Below are 24,668 nucleotides of genomic sequence, written 5' to 3' on the forward strand. Positions count from 1 at the left end.
ATCGCTATAATGAAGTTATAAATTTTTGTCCACGTGCTTAAATATTTGAAAAAGTACACAAATTTGTAAAGAATTTCTATATCTATATGATAGATATTATGTGTAAACGTGAATAATCCAAATTAGTGTTTGTTCATTGTATTTTATTTTTCGGTCATGCTTATTAATTCGCTCTGTGTTTTAAAAAATAGCACAGAATTTTTTTAATGTAACCTGTATATGAAACTAAGAGCGATAAAGAGTGTTATATCATATAATCGATCTGCCGAGTATTTCTCAAAGCATCGTTTACAAATAATTTTTAAATTTTATTACTTCATAACAATTTTAGATTCTTATGAAAAAGGTGAACATTTTGATGTTATTGGAAATCTTCATAAACAATGAATAATAAGTAAATAGTAAATAAACAGTAAGTAAAAAGAAGTAATTATTTAAGTTTACTAAGTAACATAGTTTTAAATTTAATAATTGGTATATCACTTCTAAACATGATGATTTATAAAGACACATCAATAATATTCAGAGAATATTTGTCATAGTATTAAATACCAAACCAATTTGGTAACAATAAACTCCTACTTCTATGACTGAATAACTAATTTTAAGTCAACGTTACTAGAATCCTATTTCACAACTTGTTAATAATAAATTTTTTGATAAGACAAGAAATGATACCAAAATTAAATAAAATCGTATAGAATTGATTAAGATCGAATAGGACCGAATACGGTCGAATAAGATTGGACAGGATCAAATAAGAGTACTGTATAAGGCCTAATAGGATCGAGTAGGATTGTATAATATTGAGTAGGATCGAATAGGATCGAATAAGAAAGATTAAAATCAAATAGGACAGAACAGGACCAAACAGAACTGATAGAATTTGATAAGGATCGAGTCAGGTCGGATCGAGTTCGAGTCGGATTGGGTCGGATCAGAAACGAAAGAGGTATTGGAGAGTTTGGTTCTGTTTGCTTCTGCCTAACTCGGGTGACTCGATCCAGTCCGTTTTGACTCGGGTCGGGTCAGGTCGGGTCGGTTCGACTCGGGTTTGGTTATGTTTAGCCTTGCTTGAAATTTGGTCCGGGATTTTGTCTATGGTTTGAACAAAACCTCGAACAAAACCGCTATTAGATACGGACAAAACCTCGGATCTAAACACAATCAGACTTAATCCGATCCGAACTGAACAGGCCCAATAGATTCTGTTCGGTCTTATTTGTTCCTATTCGATCCTATTTGATCTTATATGAATCTAGTCGATCCTATTAGATCATATTGATTCTATCGTATCCTATTCGATCCTATTTTGTTCTATTCGATTATATTTGATTCTTTCGATTATCTCGGTCCTATTCGTTCTATTCGGTCCCATTCTATTTTACTGAATCCTGTTCAATTTTATTTTGTTCTATTCAGTTCAGTTCGACCCTATTTAACTCTATTCGATCCTATCGGATCCTATTCGTTTCAATTTGATCATATTTGGCCCTATTCGATCCTATTCGATCCTATTCGATCATTTTCGATTCTATTCTGTACTATTCAATACTATTTGCACGTTATTGTAAGTCGCATTAATACAATATTTTAATGATACTATTGTTGTAAAAGGAAGCTTGATATACTTTCTCAGTGTACTATTTATTGTTAATATATAAATAGGAAAAACAGGGACAAAAGTAATATTAAAATAAATTTATTATAACTATCCATCTTCTGTAATAATCTTCTGAGAACTGATAGCAGTAAATTATAAGTAAACTATAAATAGTATCATGATTAATAAGTATCAATATGGGGCAAGAAAAATTTTCATGGAAAATATTTAAGCTTCAATAAATATTTAGATTATTAATTCTATAATTTTTTCGATATCACTCAATTCTGATAACTGTGTTTTAATTATAATTATTCAAATATATTTACTGTTACATTTTTCACAGAAAAAATTTTTTATAAAAATAAAAACGTGTTTATTCCCGCTGATTTAAATATTTATTAAAGGAAGTTTTACACATTCATACACATGCACACACACATATATGCATACAGCAATTAACGAATATAGTTTATCCGAATCTACCTCGTGACTGATTAATAAAGCGTTTTTACAATTTACACACATATATAAAAAATATAAATGTAATTTTACATATAAAAAAGATACACAAATATTTCAAAGCTTTTAATTAAAAATAAACAATATCAGATTTGAAATCTTTCGATATATATATATATATATATATATATATATATATATATATATTCGAAAACCCTATTCGAAATAATAACGATATAAAATAAATTTATAGACTTTTAAATGGTAGGATATTTCAAGGATCACGAGATTCCCTTTTGAAAAAATAAATAAAAAGAGAAAAAAAGATTTCTAAAGAGCCCGACTAATAAATCGACAAATCCCATCGTAATCGATGCACTGTACTCTGTGTGCAAGCGAATCCATGCATAATTCTCGAGCGGAGTGGCCGATTCGCGTTAAACCATGGTGCTGGACTCCGAAGCTTATATGAACGAGAAGAGAAACGGCGAGCGAAGCCGTCCATTGGCACGACAGGGCGCGTTCGTTCGTTCGTCGAATTTGTAACAACGGAACGGCTAACGATGAACGTCGTTCGATAAACAATACATATATGTAGTTATGTAGTTATATATTCGAGCTCTATGTAACACGGTCGGTGATCACGTTGCGTGTCGATGAGACTCGCGAATCGACGTAAACGCGAATTTGTTATTAACGTAGAATGCAACGTGCTACTACCTCTATATAACCGTTCTCGATATTAATAACACTTTGTATGGTATGTAATGTCGCGTAATTAGTACTAGTAGCCGAATGAGTTCCATTTTGTCAATATTAACTTATTTTCTTCTCTCTTTCTCGCTATCTCCATTACGCTATTCCTCTCTTATATTTTTTTAATTAACCCTTTATAGTATAATTAGTTACTTATTTTTATTTTCCCTGTCTAAACTTTATTTACATTATTTATTGACAAATATTAAAAATTTTAAATTGACGTGATATCGTCAAGTAACGAAGTTATATAACATAATAGAGAAAAACGGCAATAAAATTAATAAATAATAAATAAATTTGTACACTATTCTTTATAATTATCATATAGCCCTTTGTAGGTTCATTGAAGCAATAAAAAAAAAATCTGTACAGGATAATTGTCATTTATCATTTTTAAATAAATTTGATCAATAAACGTTCTGTTTCGAAGTTATATAACGTTATAAAGGCTTAAAATAGACGAGTTAACGTTGCATCTAGGATGATCAATTTAACGATAAGCATTAAAAGAGCAGAAAAATGTACGTTCATATGTATAATAATGTTCGCATTTAACATTAAAAAATAAATTATTATCAAAGAAAAAAATTTATTAAACCTTCCTGTCCTACGAAAGAAATGTTTTTCAACGTTGCATCGTGTAGAACATGCAACGTACAAATATTTTCAACATAAAATATTTTCTCCTCCTTTTTTTTATAATTACCATACTACGTATCACTCAAATTTTATAAAATAAATATCGTGGAAAAGAATTTAACAGGGAACATTGTAATTGAAAGAGAGAAGTATCTTGATATCTCCATGTTTGAATTACGTACATTTATTGTTGAAGTAAGCGTTTTTTAATTTTTTTCTTTACAAATAATTATCAATTTAAATCGTAAATAAAAAGTGGAATAATCAAACGATAACAATTCGATATTATTGCGAGGTTGCCCCGAGGAAAGCTCATAAGCAAATGGCGTATCCCTGCCAATCGCACCGAATAGAAACGCACGCTTTCAGAAACATTAGCCCGAGGGTGGAACTAGGATTATCCAGTGGTGGTAGCGTTTCGATGCTTCCCTTTAACTTACGCCCTTTGCAATTATCCACAGTAATTGGTTGGATACGCGCTACTTCACTTCGTTTCAGTTAAATCCTCAACGTCGATCTTAAGCCTCTCTCGTTGCGTTGCCATTTTTGTTGAGAGTAAAAAAACACACACACACATACACAAAAAAAAGAAACAAAAGGGGAAAAAAAGAAAAAGAAAAAAAAATAGCGAAAAAAGACAGAAAAACGCACGCGCTCTTTCGAGCTATTTTTCTCTTTTCTTTTATTACTTTTATTTCCCCGTCGCTTTCAAAACTCTCGAGCTAAAATTCACGGAGATAGAAAATAGTCGCGAATATACGTGAAGTATATACGTGGGACTACGTATGGCTAATGAATGAGTAATTAAACGTTAGAGTAATTAAAAATCATTCCGGAGCGTCGTTACTAACAAACGTATGCGATAGAACGAGAGAAAGACAACGAGAGAGAGAGAGAGAGGAAGAAGGGTGAAAGAAATAATGAGCGTATACACGTGCCATTAGCATGAAAAGCGGGGACACTCGGCAGTCGACCGACCAAACGAAAAGTTCATTCAATCTGATACATTGAAGTTGGTGTTAGTGTTGGTGTTACTGCTGTTAGTGGACAGAGAAATCAACGGCGTACATTTTTCATCAGAAATATCAACGTCCCTCTTCGGTTAGTCTCCCTCTCAAAAGAATATCAGGAAAATCGTTTCTGGTTCGTATTCGTTATATCATTTATGTTATATTGATTTACTCGAATTTCGAAAATACAAAGCGAAATCAAAAGAAGAAAAAAAAAGAAGGAGAAGATGCTTCTATATCAAAGGCATTGAAAGGTTCATGGCCATAGGCCATAACGTTTATATGTCTACCTAGTAGGTACTACGATCTTGTAAATGACAAAGCTTTGTACGCGAAAAGCAAACGAGAGTGAGAGAGATAATCGCTTACGTCGTGGATGGAGACGACGAACGGACGAGCAAACCTGTGTACTTTGTCTACGTATGCATTCTACCTTGTCTGTGTGTATGTTCGTACACGGATCAGGATTGGGTCCGGTGGATGCATTATACTCGTAATATCTGATGCGGTGAGACAAAGCTGCAAAGGCCGAGGGGTCAACGGTAACCAACGGTTACCTGGCTGGTTGGTAATATCGCATGCCGGACAGAATCGGTAAGTGCCATCCTCCGATGCCTCACTTTGCGTCGGGCACACGTAGATAGTCACTAATGCACGCGTCCGTTCGCTTTGCTTTGCCTCTGTGTATAACGTATTCGTGAATCCGAAAGCAGCAGAATTACTATCGAAGAGTGCAAATGCTACAGAAGCAGTCTTTTGCAACGAGCAAACGATTTAACGAATCGTTGCTCGTTCCTGTAAAAAAAAAAAAAAAAATAACGATCTGTATTTTTCTTTTTCCTTTTTTATTTATTATTTTTTTTTCGCGACCCTTGGTACCAGTAGAAATTAAAAATTTTTCTTCACATCGCGTAATCTCTTTCGTACTACGTACGACTAATAGCATATTCATTCTGGTATGACATAATATTCGATGTAATTGAATAATCCCATTTGTACCAATCACTCTAGAAAAATGTCAACGTATCGTTAAGAGTTGGATATATAAGAACATTATTTACTTTATTAACGAATTATAATCGTATTTTACGTCACAAACTGACAAAGTAGAGCAAATAGGCTAACAGATAGAGAAAGATGGATAGGGGGGTAATGGAGAGAGAGATGAGGAGGATAGGGTGGAATAGAACGTTGGTTGTAGGCCGAAGAGGAAAAGCTGTTAACGGCTGACCGCGCTGATTCTGTCACGAAGGCCGAAACGGCCTAGAGCCGGCCACGACGGTGTAAGTGTAAGCTGCTTGCGATAGAACTGAATCGGTGGGGTGACGATGACGGCCTTGTGTCCTTGCAGATACCGTTGGTGATCGTAGTAGTAGTAGCAGTAGTAGTGGTCGCATCCGATGAGAGGGAACCCGAGTTATTTGATATAGCTATTACGCGCTCGGTTGACCCACAGGAGGAGGAGAAACCGGGTAGACAGAGACAAGATAACAGGATGTGTTCATTGGATAAATTGTTACGGACGTATCTACCTATCTATCCCTCTCTTTCTCTTTCTCTTTCTCTTTTTTTTTCTCTTTCTCTCTCTTTTGTACAAAGTACTATTATCACCGTCTTCTTATAAACTATTTCTCTCACTACTTGCTAGCTATTTAAATAACTATCGAATAACGATGCAAGTTATTGACTTGACAATCGTTATTTCCTTCTTCTTCCTCTTCGTAATATGTTCTTTCTTAACAGAGTAATCACTTTTTACATTCTTCCTACATTTTCTCACTTTTATTACAAAAAGATATCGTCTCGATTCGAGAGATAAACGAGAGAGGAGGAAAGGAATATGCCCATTTAGAATCATCAATCGTGAAGATGATAGAAAGAGAGAGAGAGAGCAAGAGAGAGATTCGTTTTGTTATTTTTTTTCTTTTTTTTTTGAGAAAGAGAAATGTAAAACGATCGAAGTTCTTATCGTCTAGAATCAAGACTATTATTCTCGTGGCGTGGTAATACTTTTCGATTTCTCCAAGAGTCAATGCTGATATCGAAATAAAGAGAAAAAGAAAGTGAGAGAAAATTTGTAGAGAATAGCCTCGGGTAGGGATAGACAAGTGTCATTCTGCTGCTCGTTCACGTTGCTGATTTTTAGCCTTTAGCTGTACGAAGAGAGAAAGGTGAGAAATACAGAAATTGAGATAAAAAAAGGAAAAAGAAAAAAATGAGAAAGATTATAATCGATCAATGATGAATGATGAATCGTTCGAATACAAAAGGATGAGGAACTCTTCAAATTATTCTTTCCTTTTCTTCATAAGTCATAAATTCTCCTGGTTATAAAAATTTTTACACATCATGTTACACTTCTCTCTTCTCTCTCTTTCTTTCTCTCTCTCTCTCCCTCTTTCACTCTCTTTCTTTCTGTAAAATTCCAGAAGGAATTTGAGAAATATTATGAGGATCCTTCGAAGGTGCTCCCACTACTATTCCCTAGGGTACCATCAGCAAACTCTCGAAAAGTTCGTGCTTGAGATCTCGTACACCACACTTCTTACTCCCACCATTACGATCACTCTCACTTCCTTTTCTCAATCTCCTATTCCCCTTTTCTCTGTCTCCTTTTCTCTTTTTCTCTCTCTTTCTCTTTCTTTTTTGCTTCCATCTTTACCCACATTCATTTCCTCGATTTATTTTTATCCTATGTATCTCTTGCCGAATCACGAATAGCTCTACCTGTTTCCTTTCGACAGAAGCTGTATGTTTACTTTTCTAACCATAAGAAGAGAGAGAGAGAGAGGGGGGGGGGAGAGAAAAAGACAGATAGAGAGAGAAAGAAATAAAAGAAAGACTGTATTATTCAGTATTATTCACAATCCTGAGGGACGATATCGACTTCCACGTTTCCGATAAACGTCGACCTCCGGCACTTTTCATCTTTTTCTTTCGAGTCCACCCCTTCTCTTCTTTTTATCGGCCGTCTTGTTTACGAATTTATGCGATCTGTCATTTCTTTTATATCCGCCTTCGCCACCGTCCTCCTATTTCTCTACACATACCATGATTCTCTTCTTACGAATTCATCGATTTGATGTTCATCCGTATTTTATGCCCATCGTGAATATGCCGGATACCTATCAAGTTTCGTTTTTTGGAAAGAAAAAGAAGACAAGAAGGGAAAAAAGAAAGAGAAAGAGAAAAAAGAAGGAGAGAGCAAGAGAAAGAAAGAGAGATAAAAAGATACGAGGAAAAAGATGAAAAAGGAGAAGAATATTATACCAGAAAACTCGTTGGACGTCGGAAAGCATCGTTACCCTTCGTACTTAACCGAGCATCGGCTTTTATATTTTCCTAAAATTCTTTGCCCTCGACTTTACCTCGAAGTTACCTAAGCTGCCCCATTGAATTATAAATGTATATTACGCTTTCTCGTTCGCCCGAGTAAAGGAGAGTAATCTTTAAAGCGGAGATTGCAAACTGGCTTGGTTGACTTTGAAAATCATCGTTTTTCTCAGCTTTTCTTCGTCTTCTTCGTCTCTTTCTTTACTTTTTCGTCGTTCAATAAAAACCCATTTAATATGAATCACTAACTCGATATCCGGCCTAAATCGAGGACTCAACCTTTCCTTTTCTTTTTTTTTTTTGCTTTTAATTTCTTTCCCTCATATTTTGCATTTATTAAAACGAAGAGAATATCGAACTGGCTTATGTTGTTTATGAAGTAGCAAATAGACAACGTTTAACAAACATCTTCGTCAATGCTATCTCAAGGTACTACTATGTTAGACTCGCTGTGATTGCATATTCGTGTACGATGCAGTCCGCATAGAAGGCAAACTTTACTAGATACAATAGTAACTATGCAATGAAATCTATTTAGCCAACGTTCTGTTAAAGCGATCGAGTGGTCCAGAGGAGTAACGGAGAATCAAATGCGATGAATATTTCTCTTAGATGAAATTTCGGAATTTCAAGATGAAGCCGAATATTATAAGCATCTTGCAAGCATGAAATTGTCTTATATACATGTACGTATATTTCCTTCTCTGATACTATTAATAAATATTTCGATTAATCTACTCGAAACTTTTATATTAGAGATATTAGAGAAATTAGCAAAAATAAGACAAGACATTAATTAAAATTATTGATAAATAAAAATTTACTTCAATCGATAATAATATAGTTGATAACTCACAGTTATAAAGATATCCAAATATAAAAGTCAAATATAAAAATCTTTTTCGATTACGAACAAACAAAAAAGCGGAAGAAGTCTGTACATTTAAAGACATACAATTTAGAAATACTTTGATCGGGAATATGTTTATTTTAAGTTTTTTAAGTGACTAGGAAGAAGTTGTTTCTTCGACAAATAACTCAAGACCACGAAGAAGGTTTTGACTGATCAAAAACAGTCTGTTTGATCTAGAAATTAGCAAAAGACACGCGAAAGGAATGAAGGAGGTTGGAAGCAGCTACGGTCTATGTACATATGTATGTACATAGATACGAGTAAGAGCATGGACTACTCCTTCCCGTCTCTAGATACAACTACGTGCGCTCTCCCACGTTTGCCAACTAATTAATTCATTAAATTGGTTTAGCCTGACGATACTTTAGTACGTCCAAGAACATTTGAGATAACTAACATTGAGAATTCGTGTCTTGTTGCTTTTAAGATCTTCGGCTTCTCTCTCTCTCTCTCTCTCTCTCTCTCTCTCTCTCTCTCTCTGTCCTTCTCTTTCTCTGTCTGCCTTTATATCTTTACTTTCTGCTCAAATGGAAATCCTTGTTAGATCCATAAGCTCCGTATTTGTCTCTCACTGTACACATTACATTTCATTACAGCACCAGCTGCAAAAGAGGAGGGTAACAAAGAGTATACTACATTGAAGCCTGATTAAACCGAGTTTCAGCTCAATAAATTTTCTAACTTAATGGATTGATATATTAAATTGCCCCGAAGGAACCGGCGCGATGATTTAACGGACGGTGCATTATTACTTTCTAAAACTCCTATGCAAGCTTCACGACGTTCAACAAAGTTCAACGAACTTCGACAGTTACTTTTCTTGAAAATTTGACAAAGAAAGAAACGAAAAATGAGATAGAAAATTATATAGCAATCGTTCGTCTCAATGCGCCGATACAAATACTATTTTTGTGTATTCTTATTTTTCTTTTTTCTTTTTCTTTAATAAATATAAATGATCAAGTTTCCACTGTTATGACTCATTGTCCGAATTTCTCGACTGTCGTACTACCATTGTAGTTCTAATTCCAACAAGAGAAAGAGAGAAAGAGAACGAGAGAGAGAGAGAGAGAGAGAGAGAGAGAGAGAGCTTCGTGATGCGTTGTCGGCGTTTGTGTCCAAAGATTCTATAATCCTTGGTCGGGCAAACTACATAGTAGAGGAAGAGAGAGAGAATAGAGAGAGAGAGAGAGAGAGACAGAGAAGAGCGTGTCGGACTGTGTTCAACCCTAAAACTTCTCATGGCTTCGTGGTGGCCAGAATTGTAACCATAGCAGCAGCTCGGACGAAATCGTACGGCACGTTTGTCGAGAACTATGTGGGTCGTTGTCGACCTCGATAGTACGATAACGAGTCTTCTCTATCTGTTTCTCTCTCTCTCTCTCTCTCTCTCTCTTTTGTTATTAAGAGGTTTATCAATTTTATATTCTATTTTTATATTTTTTTTTCCTTCTTTCCTTTTAATTAACTTTCACTTTCGAGCTAATCTCTAATTACATATTACTTGTTATTCATGCTTTTTTATCGTTTACTATTTTACATTAATCTGAAATACAAGTATACAAATATAATTAATTATGATAAATATATAAATATAAATAAATTATGACAAATGTGATAAATATAAAAATATAATAAATTTGTAATATATATATATGTTGTGTGTGTGTGTAATGTTCTAACGAAAAGTTTCCATGTTTAGGATTATTATGAAATTTAAGAATTTTTTCAAAAAATGTTGGGACGGGTCAATTTCGTTTTCAAAGGAAACAGGTCCTTATCATGAATTAACCTACTTTTGGCTACCTCTCTGAAGGATCACAACCCCCTTGGAAAATCTTAAATGGCAACTGGTATCAAGTGACGCATTATTTGAAAGGTTTTTTAATTCTCTTTATAATGGTGATCTTTTCTTTCATTTTAAGTTAATAGTTTCTGAGAAAATACGTTTCAAAGTTTTACATTGTGTATCAAATTGTGTATCACTGATTTCCATGTAGTAATAGTCTTCATATATGTGGCGGTAATTATGAAAGTAACTTAGGTCAAAAATCTAAAAAAAATTTATCACTTACTTTAGGTAACATCGATCTACATTATAATTATATGAAAGCATTGAAAAAGAAAAGAAGAAAAGGAAGATAACTTTGATGAGAGCACTCTCGTAATTACTAGTTAATATATAGAACGAATTAATTCCAATACAATTCCATAATGGTTTAATTACGTCATTTATTCTTTAAAACATTTTTTTTCGTTAAGTAATTTCAGAAATTACCGACTTCGTTACATTTTCATTAACATTTTGCGCATATGTATCTTTACGAATATATCTTACTATCCTTTAATTGATCAATTTTTTTTTATTTGAATCGTACAAAATTGTTTTTACGATCATATTTCGTCTTTGATCTACTAGTAAACAAAATACGACGAAAATAATAAGTCTCTCTCTCTCTCTTTTTCTTTCACTATTGATATCATTCGCAAATGGAATTTCTCGTTAGGAACGGATCGTAATCCTCGGGAAATCAGAAGGCAGACTAGCTCGACAGTGATAATCAAGAATAGTAAGAACGTCGTGCAGGATGCCTTCTCTCTCTTTCTCTCTCTTCTTCTTCCTAGAGTTCCTTCTAATGGAAACTCTATTTTCATTAACTCATCGCAGCCTTCGTCGTCGTCGTCGTTGTCGTCGTCGTCCTCCTCTTGCTTGACTTTACACTTTACCAGCAATTTCAGAGACGATTCCTTATTCCTCATCATTCCTCTTTCCTCCATCCCTTCCTCCCTTTTTCCTTCCCTCTTTCCCTTCTTTCCTTTCCTTTCCTACTTCCTCTCATCTGCTCCATGATTAATTTCGAAAGATATTCCTCGGCCTCAGCGATAAACAGGTTTTCCAATAAGCCCTTTATTCTACCAAACGCCGCCGCCACTGACGACGAAGAGAAGAGATCGTGCTACTTAATCGAGCGCAAATCCTACTTCTTCTCTCTTACAATGAAAGGAAAAAGATTTTTTTTTTAATCTCTGAGTTGTAATATTGCTTTGTTAGCTTCTTTTCTAACAATAGTTTAACCCTTTGCCTGTCCAAGAAAGTTAATCGTAATGTTCAAACATTTACGATTGTATGTGATATAAATAACATGTATGTTATAATAAGGACAAGTTTTACTGTACAACGATGCTATTATATTTTTATTTCTGACTTTGGATATCCTTTTTTTTTCTTTTGATTTGCCAACGAGACGAGAAGATGTAGAGGAAGCCTGTTATCTATAACTCAGGTACAATTTTTTACTTTTCGTTTCGCCATTTTTCATTTTTAAGATATATCAAATTAATCAATGAACGTAATAAATTGAGTGTACCTTCTAACATATTAATTAGCATACAGTTATTTCGTTAAATATACCTTTTACCACGTATACGATATAATTGTTTAAAACTAACATTTACTTTTCATTACGAAACGAAAAATAACGTAAAATTAATAATGAAACGTGCATTATATGTAATACATAAAAGAGAAAAAAATGTTAACGACTCCTTTAATAAATTCGCATCGATCGTAGAAAATTTTCAGATAAATTCGAAGGAATAAATTTATTAAAGAATTACTTTCACATTTTACTTCTTTTTCTTTTTTTTTTTAAGGAAACAAATATAAATAAACTAACTACTCAGTTCTACTCCTCGGAACTTTCATGGAGTACTTCATCAAGCAGGTACTACATCGTACTACGTTGATGCGTCCGATGTAAACACTATCTCGGAACTTTTTTGAGATTCGTATATATGCGTAGTGATTCGTTCAAAGTGCGACATGCGATGTACGACTTGCGACGATGTGGTATATGTGAACGATTTGTAACTTGATTTCGTGGTATCGCGCACATCCTCACTTAACCATCGTCCTCGAGGATACGATAATTGATGGGGATCACGCTAACTTTCCGCGACTTTGATGTGGTTCCAGTAGCTTGTATTCGCTCTTCTCAAAAGAGAGAGAGAGAAAGAGAGAGTAAAGGCTTTTCAAGGGATAGCAAAACACATTTACATATATCCCTTGCACTCAACTCTACCCTCTTTTACCCTCTGTTACTTTCTCTTTCTATCTCTTTTGCTTCGAACTTATGCATAATTTGTTTCCCCTTTGCGTTTACTTTCCTTTAAAAAAAAAAAGATAAAACGTTCAGTAGAACGTTAACTAGCGAATCTAATGTATATATTCAAGTAGACACTCGTTCTTTTTTTTTATTTTCGAACAATAAATTCTGCACGATGTTTTTTATTATTCTTCCCTTTCTATCTTTCTTTCTTTCTTTCTTTCTTTATCTATTTCTTTATTTTTCTTTCTCTCTTTTTGTGTCTCTATATTTTAGAAGAAATAATATAGTAGTTTAGAAAATTTTTATATAATTACGCAAGTCCCTTGATTTAGGGGGAATATCAATTTTATATAGTTTTTAAACCGCTTTCCGTTTCATTTTCTCAATAGAAAAAGCGAAACAAAAAGTAAAATATATAAGAAGAAAAATGATGTATTTTATATAAATATTTATTTCGTATGTACACGAAAAAAAGAAAAAGAAAAATATTATTCTTCTGTTTTTTTTCTTAATAATTAATACAAATTCATCATTTTCATCGATAGAAATATTCGATATTTTTATTTTAATTTTATTACTATTGTACGGATGATTTCATAAAACTATTTTAGATCAAATTGACATGATTTTCTTGATATTTACTCTATCACTTCATTTATATTTACATAATGTGCAGATAAATAAGTTTTATATATTCACAGTCGGCAATGTATTCAATTTTCTAATATTGAAAGTCAGTAAAAATAAAAAAAAATTTTTAATTTGACTACTGTGAACTATGATCGTTAGAACTAGGATGACGAAATAGTATCTTTTGATAATATATAATCAAGCAAAAAATATATTAAATATCGTTATATACGATAATTCAACGGCGATTAGAAATAGTTTATGAAATAAGTGTATAAATTCATGGCAGCGGACAATTACGAATAACATAAGAAATGATAGTTACGCAAGTAGTTGCAAATGTGTTAATAAAATTACCACGAGTTAACCAAAGAAGATTAAAATGATATAATAAATAAAATTGCATAAAAATTTGTGGTTCACTGATAATAATTTTCCTATAAATATCATCGTAGATGTATATTTTTTCATCGTTTAAAATAAGATCGCATGTAAAATCGAAAAATTGTGTACTGAGAATAATGAGAAAGTTTACTAGATTTTCTAATCTATAAGACATTCGCGACGAATATACACTTTCGCGAATTTAAACTACTCGTTGAAGAAACTATCTACGTCCTATATAACGATCACGTTAAATGGTAACACAAACGAAACAGTATCCGATAACACAGGCCAGCGGCTTGAGATAATACCTTTGTACGTACCAGCGTCACGTTGAAAGCTTTAAGCTTCCAACTCGACTATAAGATACATTATGTGATGCAATTTCGATAAACGTTCTTCGATACGTTCGATTATTTTTGTTCGAAAATAAAATGAATTTGGAGTATTCGATTACCGGTTACTCAGTATTCTACATATATCCCTTTGTTCGTGCTAAAAAAAAGGAAACAGTAAAAAGATAATAAAATTTTTTAAATAATAAAATTTGTTAACAAAATGATTCAAAGTTATCTAAAAATAAATAAGGGAAATGTAAACTCATATTTTTTAAATTTAACAAGTCAAATGTCAAAATCAAAATGAATATTAGTTCGATATAAATTAATGCCATTTTCTCAACCTATTTTATACTTGCCCTTTTTTTTCTCTAAGAAATTTTCTTCAAAATAATTTTCTCTATATTTTACAATTGCAACAAATCCTATACAACAAGTAGAACAATTTAAAGGAAGGAAAAAAGAGATCAACAATTTAATGCAACTGGGAAAAGATTATATAAATAAAGAGTGTACGAATCTGTTCGAACAACAACATTGATCGTACAATTTCTCGGAACGTACTGTGCCAATGGCATGAACAAAAGAAAAAAAAAATACAGAGAAAAACAGAAAGCAAGAAAGAAAAAAAAAATTAAGAGAAGACTAAGATAAACAAGGATGTGTCCGGGACAGCGGACTGTTGCGCCTTGGTGATGTCTCGGACGGGTCCGAGTCTGTTACCCGAGCGGGACACTTCCGAATGCAAATGTGAAGGCGTACAATCAAAGCGGCACCACCGGGACGATACATATTCAGGCGGTCAGCGTGTGCAAACACCGGCTCAAACGGAGCGACGAGGGTTTACCCCAAAACCCTCCCTCTCTCTCTCTCTCTCTCTCTCATACACACACATACACACATATACGCGTGCAACAAACACACACATACATAAACGTACACACTCTCATGCGTATATGTGTTCATCTCTTGGCATAGTACGTAGACTAGAGAACACGTCGGGTATTCCTCGTGCAGAGTAGACGTTGGAGAATGAGAAGGATGAGGAGAAGGAGGTAGAGAAGGGGATAAAGGGGGAGGTGGATGTTTCGTGGTACAGCCTGTATACATGGCTCAGGACAACGGATTCCAGGATGGAGGTGAGGAGTTCCTCTCTATGGCGGATATGCGCGTACACGGCCGACAGGGTGAAGCCCATCAATTTCCCATTCAATTCGAGGCCTCGGCTCTCGCCTTGCGGCTTCCACCATCACCACCAACACCATCTACTAGCGGCACACATGTAAACCAAATGCAACCGACCACCGATTCTCTCTCTCTCTCTTTCTCTCTTACACGCATACACACTCTTTCGTTCTCGCTCTCTCGTTCTCGTTCCTCTCTCTATTCCTTCTCTCGTCTTGTCTGTTTCACTTCTATCTCTTCTATCTTGCTTTCTAACATATATACCCCATACCTTGGAACGCTTCTTTCACGCTTCCTTGCCCTTAAATTGAAACTCTCACGTATGTATGTATATGACTCTCACGAGCTCGATAAAGTAGCAGATACCTATATCCTTTGTAATGGGATTCGAGCGAGACATTCGTCAGACGTTACCTTCGATGCTATGCATTTGCGGAGAGAAATAGTGCTGCCGATGAGATGGATATTGAATCACTGAAGCTTTCACTAACGTGAAATGAATAGTTAACGGAGTGGGGCTAGAATGGATTTAATGGGATAGGCATTGATTTCCCGTTGCTCCATCGATGCTCCCACCCTTATTTAATGACGATTAAACGTTCGAACGTGTGCTCGTTTACGCCCAGACTATAGAATTCCAAGGGAATACAATGAATGTTCGATTTAATAGTACATCTACTCGTTGATTTATTTAAAATGCGAATGACTTTTTAAAAAATCGTTACTACTGTTACCGTGAATAATTAAGAGATATTAAATTTCGTGTCACATTTTTCCTCTTTTACACACACACACACACACACACACACACATCAGTCGTAAAAAGTATTATAAAGCCAATTTACTTTCTAATTTACATTACTATATTACTAACGTAAAATTATTTTACTTGTCTGTACACTCAAATTTATTTATATTTATTTAAATTTACTTAATTAACAGCAGCATTATAATTTTTCAATTTAATTTAATTAAAATTAATTAATTAAATAGTTAATAGAATCTTTGTTACTCTAAATTTTTCGACATATTCATATCTTCCTGTCTCTTTCTTTCTCTTTGAATGCACGACGTTCTCTGATGTAGTACTACCGTTTCGCGCATCGTTGCGTCACAGCAACGGTTGCATGCTTTACGACGTGCGCAACGTGTCGTCGCGTTTCACCAGGCCCGACGACAATTAAGCACTCCGCATTCCTGCTTTGAAACAGTGTCAATATCGCCGCGACTAATCCGTTGATTCCATTAGACACTGACTAATTACGATTTCGAGTGCACCATTTCCTCACTGTGCAACGATCGAGTGACGATACCGAACTAGCTATACGGTATATTAACGATTACACCTTCGAGCCCCTTTGTTACGACCCTTATCACGCGACTGAACTGAAATTAGGCTACCTAACGAGATCAAGTAGTGCATACGTGACGGCTAGGATACAGGATCGGTTTTCAAAGAGGACAAAAATCGATCGGGAAGATATTCGAATCTATCGCAGCTGTAATAATGATGATACTGATAATAATAAAGAAAGGAAAATGTACTATAAATAATAGTAATTAATAATAAATAATAATAACGAGATAATGTTATCAGTACAAGTGATCCACGTTCAAATGAATTTAGATAGAATTTTTTTCAAAGGGAAAAATTTCATTCAGAATATGTATCTTGTTTATAACGTTAATGAACTCGTGATATCTTTTAAATTCCATCATAGAGGAGAACCTTTTCTATTTCTTTTAGCTCATTTGACACCAGCCGTTACCGTGAGCAACGAAATATATCATGTTGCACAGTTGAAATATTAGAGTTAATTATATCCCCCTATACCGTTAGAGTGATTATTAACCGAGTGATACATAATTATCATGTTTCCTCATCCTGGCGCGATGAGAAGGATAGCTGGGGTATCTCGTCCACCTTAGGGTTGTCTTGATATTATGAGAACGAAGAGAGACTAATCAATTTTCCATTCAGTGTCATCCGCTGACGGATGACTTACGATCGTGCGAGGGTTTTAATAAATCAACACCCTTCGTTTCTCCCTAAACCAACCATCAGTCTTCTTCGAGACTGACCTTAAAAAGACGCCTTAGGGCGCAACACGCCTTCTCGTTTCTTTCCTCTCACTTTACTTTCTCTCTTTCTCTTTTTTCCTCTGTCTTTCTCTATCTCTCTCTCTCTCCCTTTCTCTCTTTCTCTTTTTTCCTCTCTCTCTCTCTCTCTCTCTTTCTCTTTCTCTCTCTCTCTCTTTCTGTCTCTCCTTCTTTCTCTCTCTTTCTCCCTCACGATCGTGTGAAGGTCGTTCGTCCTATCGATCGATATACCGAAAAGAGACGAAGAAGGCTGATGGACTCGGCTACCCAAACGACTTTCTTTCTGTTTATCTATAATCGAATATCACGAAATAAACGTTTTTTGATTGCTGAATAAATATGTAATTTCTATGTTATCTAAGATTTTTCTATTTGTTCAATTACTGAATTTCGATTAATAGAATTTCGATTATAGTTAACGATGTATGTGTATTCTTCATTTTGTATCTATTCGAACAAGTAATAAATGTATTAATTTTCCGGTGATAATTCGTTAAAAATTAATTTCTACCTATAAAAATCGAAATAGCGAATAATTCGAGGAAATCGTAATAAATTTTCCTTTCATTACGGACGAAATAACATTTATGATTGATTTTAATAGTTATATCTTTGAATAACCGGCTGTGAAACAATTTCCAGTATTTAAATTAAAAATACCTCGTATCCAAAAGTACAATCGCATTCCTTATAATGAAGCATTCTACCTATACAGGCACTAATTATGCATAATATATCATTGTTACGTTCCACTTCACGTCACCCACCCTTTTCTACTGTTATCATCACTGCTATAACTAATATCACTATCATTATTATTATTATCATTATTAAAATACTATTATTATCATTATCGTATTAATACTATAATCATTATTATTATTATCATTGTTATTGTAACTAGCGTACACGTCATTGTAAGATCGTAAAAATCTAGATATTCTCAATATATCACTCCCATCTACGCTGCTTCGCACCCTACAGGTTTTTTCTTAACCAACCCTCATCAACCCCTCTAGAACACACCCCTCTCTTTAGTAAAGAGGTTTTCCTTTTTCCGAAAATCTGCTGTGCTTCAAATTCTACTCTTAACTCCTACAAACTTTCTTATCAATTACAGATATATAATAAACTACACATTTCTTGTTTATAGACAATTAACAATAACCAATTATCATTTCGAACGCTAAACGAACGATAGAATATTCCTCATTCATCCCTTTCTCGTTTTATTTTTATCTAACAACAAAACTTTCGTTATAATAAAATAAATAATAATAAATCTAAAGTAAGCTTGCACGTTTACGCTCTTCGTGTTTTCGCGTGTCTCGTAAGTATTGCTGAATGAAATGCTGACATAAAAAAAAATGAGATAGAACTAAATAGAATTAGAGAAAGAGAGAAAGAGAGAGAGAGAGAGAGAGAGAGAAAGATAGAGAAAGAATAGGTGACATTTCACGTGATAAAATATGTCCTTTATTATTCTATATCGTATTGCGGACGACTGCAGAGATAACGACTAATTGTGATACAGTTTGTTTCACCCCAAAAGCTGATATTCCACCTCGGACCTTAGGGATATCGTCGCGAACGTTCAAAAGGGACGAACCATGCTTGCCGGAGGGTTGGATCGGCTTATCTGTCCGAACAGCCGGTTCCCTTGGCGTTAATTTGCTATCGCCATGAAGCACCGGGGAAACGTATATTATATAGAGTGAGGGAGAGAGAAAGAACGAGAGAGAATGAGAGAAAAAGAGAGGAAAAAAGAAAGAAAGAGAGATGGGTAGAAAGAGAAAAGTGAGAAAAGCTAGAATAAATACAATAAAGGGAAGAGGGATACCAGTAGAAACTCTATTTTCTCTCACACTGCTCAAATCCACTCGTGTGCCGTTAAAGCCCTAAGTCAGAGAATTTACTTCAACGCGTTCGATGTCTTTTCAAAAATCACAATGACGAATGAAAGAGATTCTTGACCTTTTTGCGTTATGACATTATATAAATTTTGTTTATCTATGACAACTATGAGATTTAAGAAGAACAAAAACAGCGGGAAAAATGCAAAAATAAAATATTTATGCTGTCGAATGACGCTTATACAAATTTCATATTTACATATAAATAGAATATACGTATATTTACATTATTACGTGTTAACTTTCAATAATACTCTACTTGTATCGTATCTCCGTATACGGAATATGCAGGTGAACTTTATCATCATACTTTTTACGTTATATTTCAGTCTTATTAATTTAATCCTCTAAATTTCACAAAATATATCTTCAAACCGTTTCAAATAAAATCTGCAGAACCCGTTCTCGATGATGATCCAATAAAACGAATATTCCGTTTCTCTCCGAATCTACTTAGCTATTTATCATCATGTACTTTTAAATGAGAAAAGTATTATACTTTAGCTTTATTAAGAAATAGACTTTTAGTCCTTTAAATTTCACAAGATAAATCTTCAAAACATTTCAAATAAAATCCGCAGAACTCGTTCTCGATGATGATCTAATAAAACGAATATTCCATTTTTCTCCGAATCTACCTGGCTATTTATCATCCTATACTTTAAGATGAAGAGAGAAGAGTAAGATGCGGAATAATAGTAAAAAGATTCGAAAAGACAAGGAGAATTGTGTAATCTTGATTCTGTAGAGTACTCTCTACGTAGATAATGGTGGAGTACTGTGTACGTAGACAAGGAGAAAGAGAAGAGAAAGAGAGAAATAGAGAGAGAGAGAGAGAGACAGAGAGAGAACGCATAGTATGTAGAGCGGCTTATCACGAGCTCGCAGAGGGATACCCATGGTCGGCTTATCGACTCAGCGACTCGACAGGATTCAACATCAACTCCCTCTCCCTCTCTCTCTCTCTCTTTGTATATCTATCTCTCTCTCTTTGTATATCTATCTCTCTCTCGCTCTCTCCCTTTTACCGTATATACATATATCTCTGTCTTCGTCTATTCGTAGAAGATAGAGAGCGTCGAAAGATGATGGCCGTCGATCGAAGGATCTAGAGGGACTGAAGATGTTCGTCGAGGGTATGTGCCAAATACGAACGAACGCGTTGATGCACGCACACGTCTAAATGTACTTGTATATGTTTGTAAGTACCTATCTGTGCTTAGGAGGAACCACGCAAGAGGCAGAGAGATAGCAGTTCAGGACTGGGCTATGCTGACCGATATTACGTACTTAAGGAGCTTCGTGGTCGTCCGTTGATATAGCTACGACGGTAAACAGAATTTCTTAGTCCTCGCAAGCTAAGGAAGCTCGATTTATCGTCCCGATTTATCGTTCCTCGAGTCGAGCCCTCTCAGCCGATCTGTGAATGTCTTAAGCTCATTTTCTTCTCTCCTACTTCGTTTCTCTTTTCTTCTTACTTTGCTCGTTCTTTTCTTTTCTTTTTCTTTCCTTTTCTTTCTCTTCTTCTTTTTTCACCTTCCCCCATACTCATCGTGTACTTATTAATACGTTTATTATACTGATTAGACGGCATTATTCCTTCTTCTTTATCTGTTACATTCATCCGACTTATTTTCGCACGTATATGTAGGTACAATGTAATACCTATGGGTTGGATAACAAAACGTTCGTGCAGAGATATACTTTTGTCCGGTATATGCTTGATCTTATCTACTTCATTCTCAAAGATATTAACCCCTTGAACGGAAATGACTAGTATTAATTCTTTGAAAGCCAATAATCGACTTTGACAGCTTACGTCTTTCGCATATTTACATAAGTACTTTATTACCATACTTTTTTTTAAAAATAGTTTTTACTGTTTCATGTGAAGGAATTATGTACTTAAAGCAAATTATAAAGAAATTTTTCGATTCATTAGCAATGGTATTATATATTCTATACAGATACCTTTGCTTTAAAGTAAATAAAAAGGTTAAATAATATATTGAAAAATTTTATATGCCCGAATAATTGCGTAAATCAAAAATATACATTTATTACAAAATACTTATTAACTAAATTCAGTAACAAATTCATGTTGTGATAAAGAATATATATATGACTTTGACCACTTTTATAATCATTATATAATTGAAATATATCTACACAAATTTAATACCGTTCTTAATTGATCAACTCGATTAATTATAACTCGCTTTTTTAAGAACATTTTAACTTTTTTAAGAACATATTTTAATTCGAAGTTTTTAACACGTATATCAACTTAATTCCCTTTTCAAAATGAAACGTTTACCTAAAGGAAACGTTATTTAGTTTCTATTTAATCAAATCACGTTTATTATAAATCTCTTAAAATATGATTTTCGTTTAGATAGATTCGTCTCGTTATACAATTTTATCTCTTGTCCAAATAATACGTATCAGCTTGCCTACATTTTAGTCGTACTATAGAAAGGAGAGGAAAAACAAAGCTCGTAGTAGAAATGGATTATTGGTTTTACATTTGTCGAGAGAGGAGTAACACAGGGAAGAGTACTTACAGATTGTAGTGTACGTCCGCCATATTCGGTCGATATCGAAGTGCCTGCGTGAATGCTTCCTCGGCTTCGGCCACGCGTCCCTGAGCACTGAGAACGCTTCCCAAATTACCGTAAGCTGTAATCAACCAGCATGCGAATTTTATTCAGACTTATGTACACACACACATATACATACATACATACATATATATATATATATATATATATATTCATATACACAATACAGATGAAGATAACATTGGTCGAAGAGATTAATGGAAAATATAATAATAGTATCATTGGATTTATCCGCAAATAAGTGTCATTTATATTATAACAAACTATTTATTTACAATGATATTTATGAGTCAATCCAATGTAAAGAATGAAATATAACTAATCTATTTGCAATCCGAAATAAAAAGAAATAAGATCATAGGTAAAGACCCATATATATTATATATATATTATTTTTTTATCACTCGTAAAATATTTAATAAAATAATTTTTTTAATAAACGATTAGTGCCGTTCAGATATTACTACTATAGATAGATAAAACCGTTCAAATACGAAACTTTGAGAATTGATTACATCTATCTCATTGTTCGAAATTGGATAATTATTGTTTTTTCACCTTGCTGTCTATCACCCAAGCAAATAATGAAATACTTTAGCTAATTAATATTATAAATATTTCACTTAATAAGTTTACTTACAATTAGAAAAACATCGAGATTACGGTAATCTCTTGGCGTCTACTACCTCTCTTCCTTTTTAATCAACAACGTATGCTTAATCACCCTATTACATGGTACATAGTTATATAGTCGAGCTGTTAAACGATCGGAGAGGAAGTGCTCAGGAAGGGTCTTAAACGAGCGCGTGCACGCATATGCTGCCCTTTGAGTAGTATAAGCAAACGAGCTAACGTAACCGAGAACTATCACATTGCATGAATTTACTTAAGACCTACTTTCTAAAGTATTTCGCGTTAAAACTTTCGCAATATGCGAACTTGATGACAAAGAAACATCATTAAACAAAAAAGATATTATTATATACATTTATATATACAAAAATATATATTATACACATACACACACACATATATATCTGTAAGAGGAGATAAGAACTATACATCCGATGGGAATAGTTAGCTCGGCAACGTAAGAGGATTAAAATATTAATTGAAAACTCGTATCGCGTGCCATCACGTTGAGCCCGCTGATGTTTACGATAAAGAGAGAAAATGAATTTGCGTTTTATCCAGTCGGAGATCGCTTCCCATCGCGTTATACGCCTCGATCGACCTGTTAATCTAACTTTCCGTGCATGTATCGTGTACATAAGTATCTACAGGAACTATTTTATGGAAAACACGAAACTCGTGAAATTTCAATCGAATTAAATGTCTAATGTGTTTTGATGATGGTGTAACTTTTTTTCTGCACATACATATACATATACATATACACGTACACGCAACATTGCACAAATATATATATAGAAAATGTTAATTCTATTACTTCGACTCTCTACTCTACTCTAACATTCTTTCTCGTTCATCGATGCGTGTCTAATCATTCTCGTTATACGCTACATCGATAGTTTTGGTTCGTGATTAGATCATTGCTAAGGAAAAGGAAATCGCGATTAAGCGAGACGAAGAACGTAGTTTAGTTCCTTTTTCTTATTCTTCTTCATTCTTTTTTTTTCCACTTATCAATGGTTCTCCTAAATCAACTAGTGTCGAAGGAAACTCGTCCGAAGTATTTCTTCGAAATTTTTGAGTGTGAACGCTTAACCTCACGAACACGAATGTACCTATATGTAATATCTTATAATACATTCATAGAAATCTATATGTGTACGTCGATGTAGGCAACAAAATGTAAATTTATTCCCGAAGTGAGGCAGCCTGTTAACACGGTAACACGCAATTTCTGTCGGCGCAATTAAAAGGTGTCGTGACGTCGTTGACGGCGACGAGGGTGCTGGAAGCGTCGCTCGAAGGCACCGACGCTGCTGCTGCGCGCGCGTTTGCACGACCCCTCGCGTGATCGTCCTCACAGTGCCAAGAGAAATAGAGAGAGAGAGAGAGAGAGAGAGAGAGAGAGAGAGAGAGAGAGAGAGAGAGAGAGAGAGAGAGAGAGAGAGAGAGAGAGAGAGAGAGAGAGAGAGAACCTTTTCTACCGAGCTTCTCCGATGAGAAGATTAAAAAAGGAATAACACGAGGACGGTCGTCGACGCCAGTTCTATGTCGCATCCAGAAAAAGAAACATTCATTATGCATTGTAAGGTCTTCGACCTTATGATATAAAAACGATGATAATGAAGATCTACGAGATACGACGTTTTATTAACACATTGTCAATTAATTTGACGTTTATCATATCGATTAAACATTCTTTCTCGTTTATTTGTTACGTTTATCTGACTTGTTTTCAAACGTACGGTATACATTTGTATATATATATGGGGTGGAAAAGTCATTCAATGAATCATCAATTCATTAATCTCTAGCTATAAATATTTATTATTATAACGTTCGTATATTCGGTGTTTAATCTAAAATTAGATATGGAAATATTTCGATAACTTTTAAATGATAGAAAGAAATAATGCTAGAGGAAAATAGTATTTTTTGAATAAAAATTATTTCCATCGATGTTCCATTAAATGAAACTTGACTTTGTTATTGCACGAATGTTGTAAAGCAAATTGAAGGAAGTTAAAAATTATTTA

At 34.2% G+C, this 24,668-nt stretch overlaps 1 protein-coding gene across 2 annotated transcripts in view; it reads right to left on the reverse strand.

Annotated features, from left to right (window-relative positions):
• Nucleotides 1–24,668, reverse strand: part of LOC127064720 (protein O-mannosyl-transferase TMTC2-like) — a 223,307-nt gene that overhangs the window by 74,731 nt on the left and 123,908 nt on the right. For both annotated transcript variants that reach the window (XM_050996214.1, XM_050996223.1), the window contains exon 5: nucleotides 21,943–22,057. In XM_050996214.1, coding sequence (XP_050852171.1) covers nucleotides 21,943–22,057 — 115 coding nt within the window. The remainder of the gene's footprint in view (nucleotides 1–21,942; nucleotides 22,058–24,668) is intronic.

The sequence above is a fragment of the Vespula vulgaris genome, chromosome 1, assembly GCF_905475345.1.
Source record: "Vespula vulgaris chromosome 1, iyVesVulg1.1, whole genome shotgun sequence".
Lineage (NCBI taxonomy): Eukaryota > Metazoa > Arthropoda > Insecta > Hymenoptera > Vespidae > Vespula > Vespula vulgaris.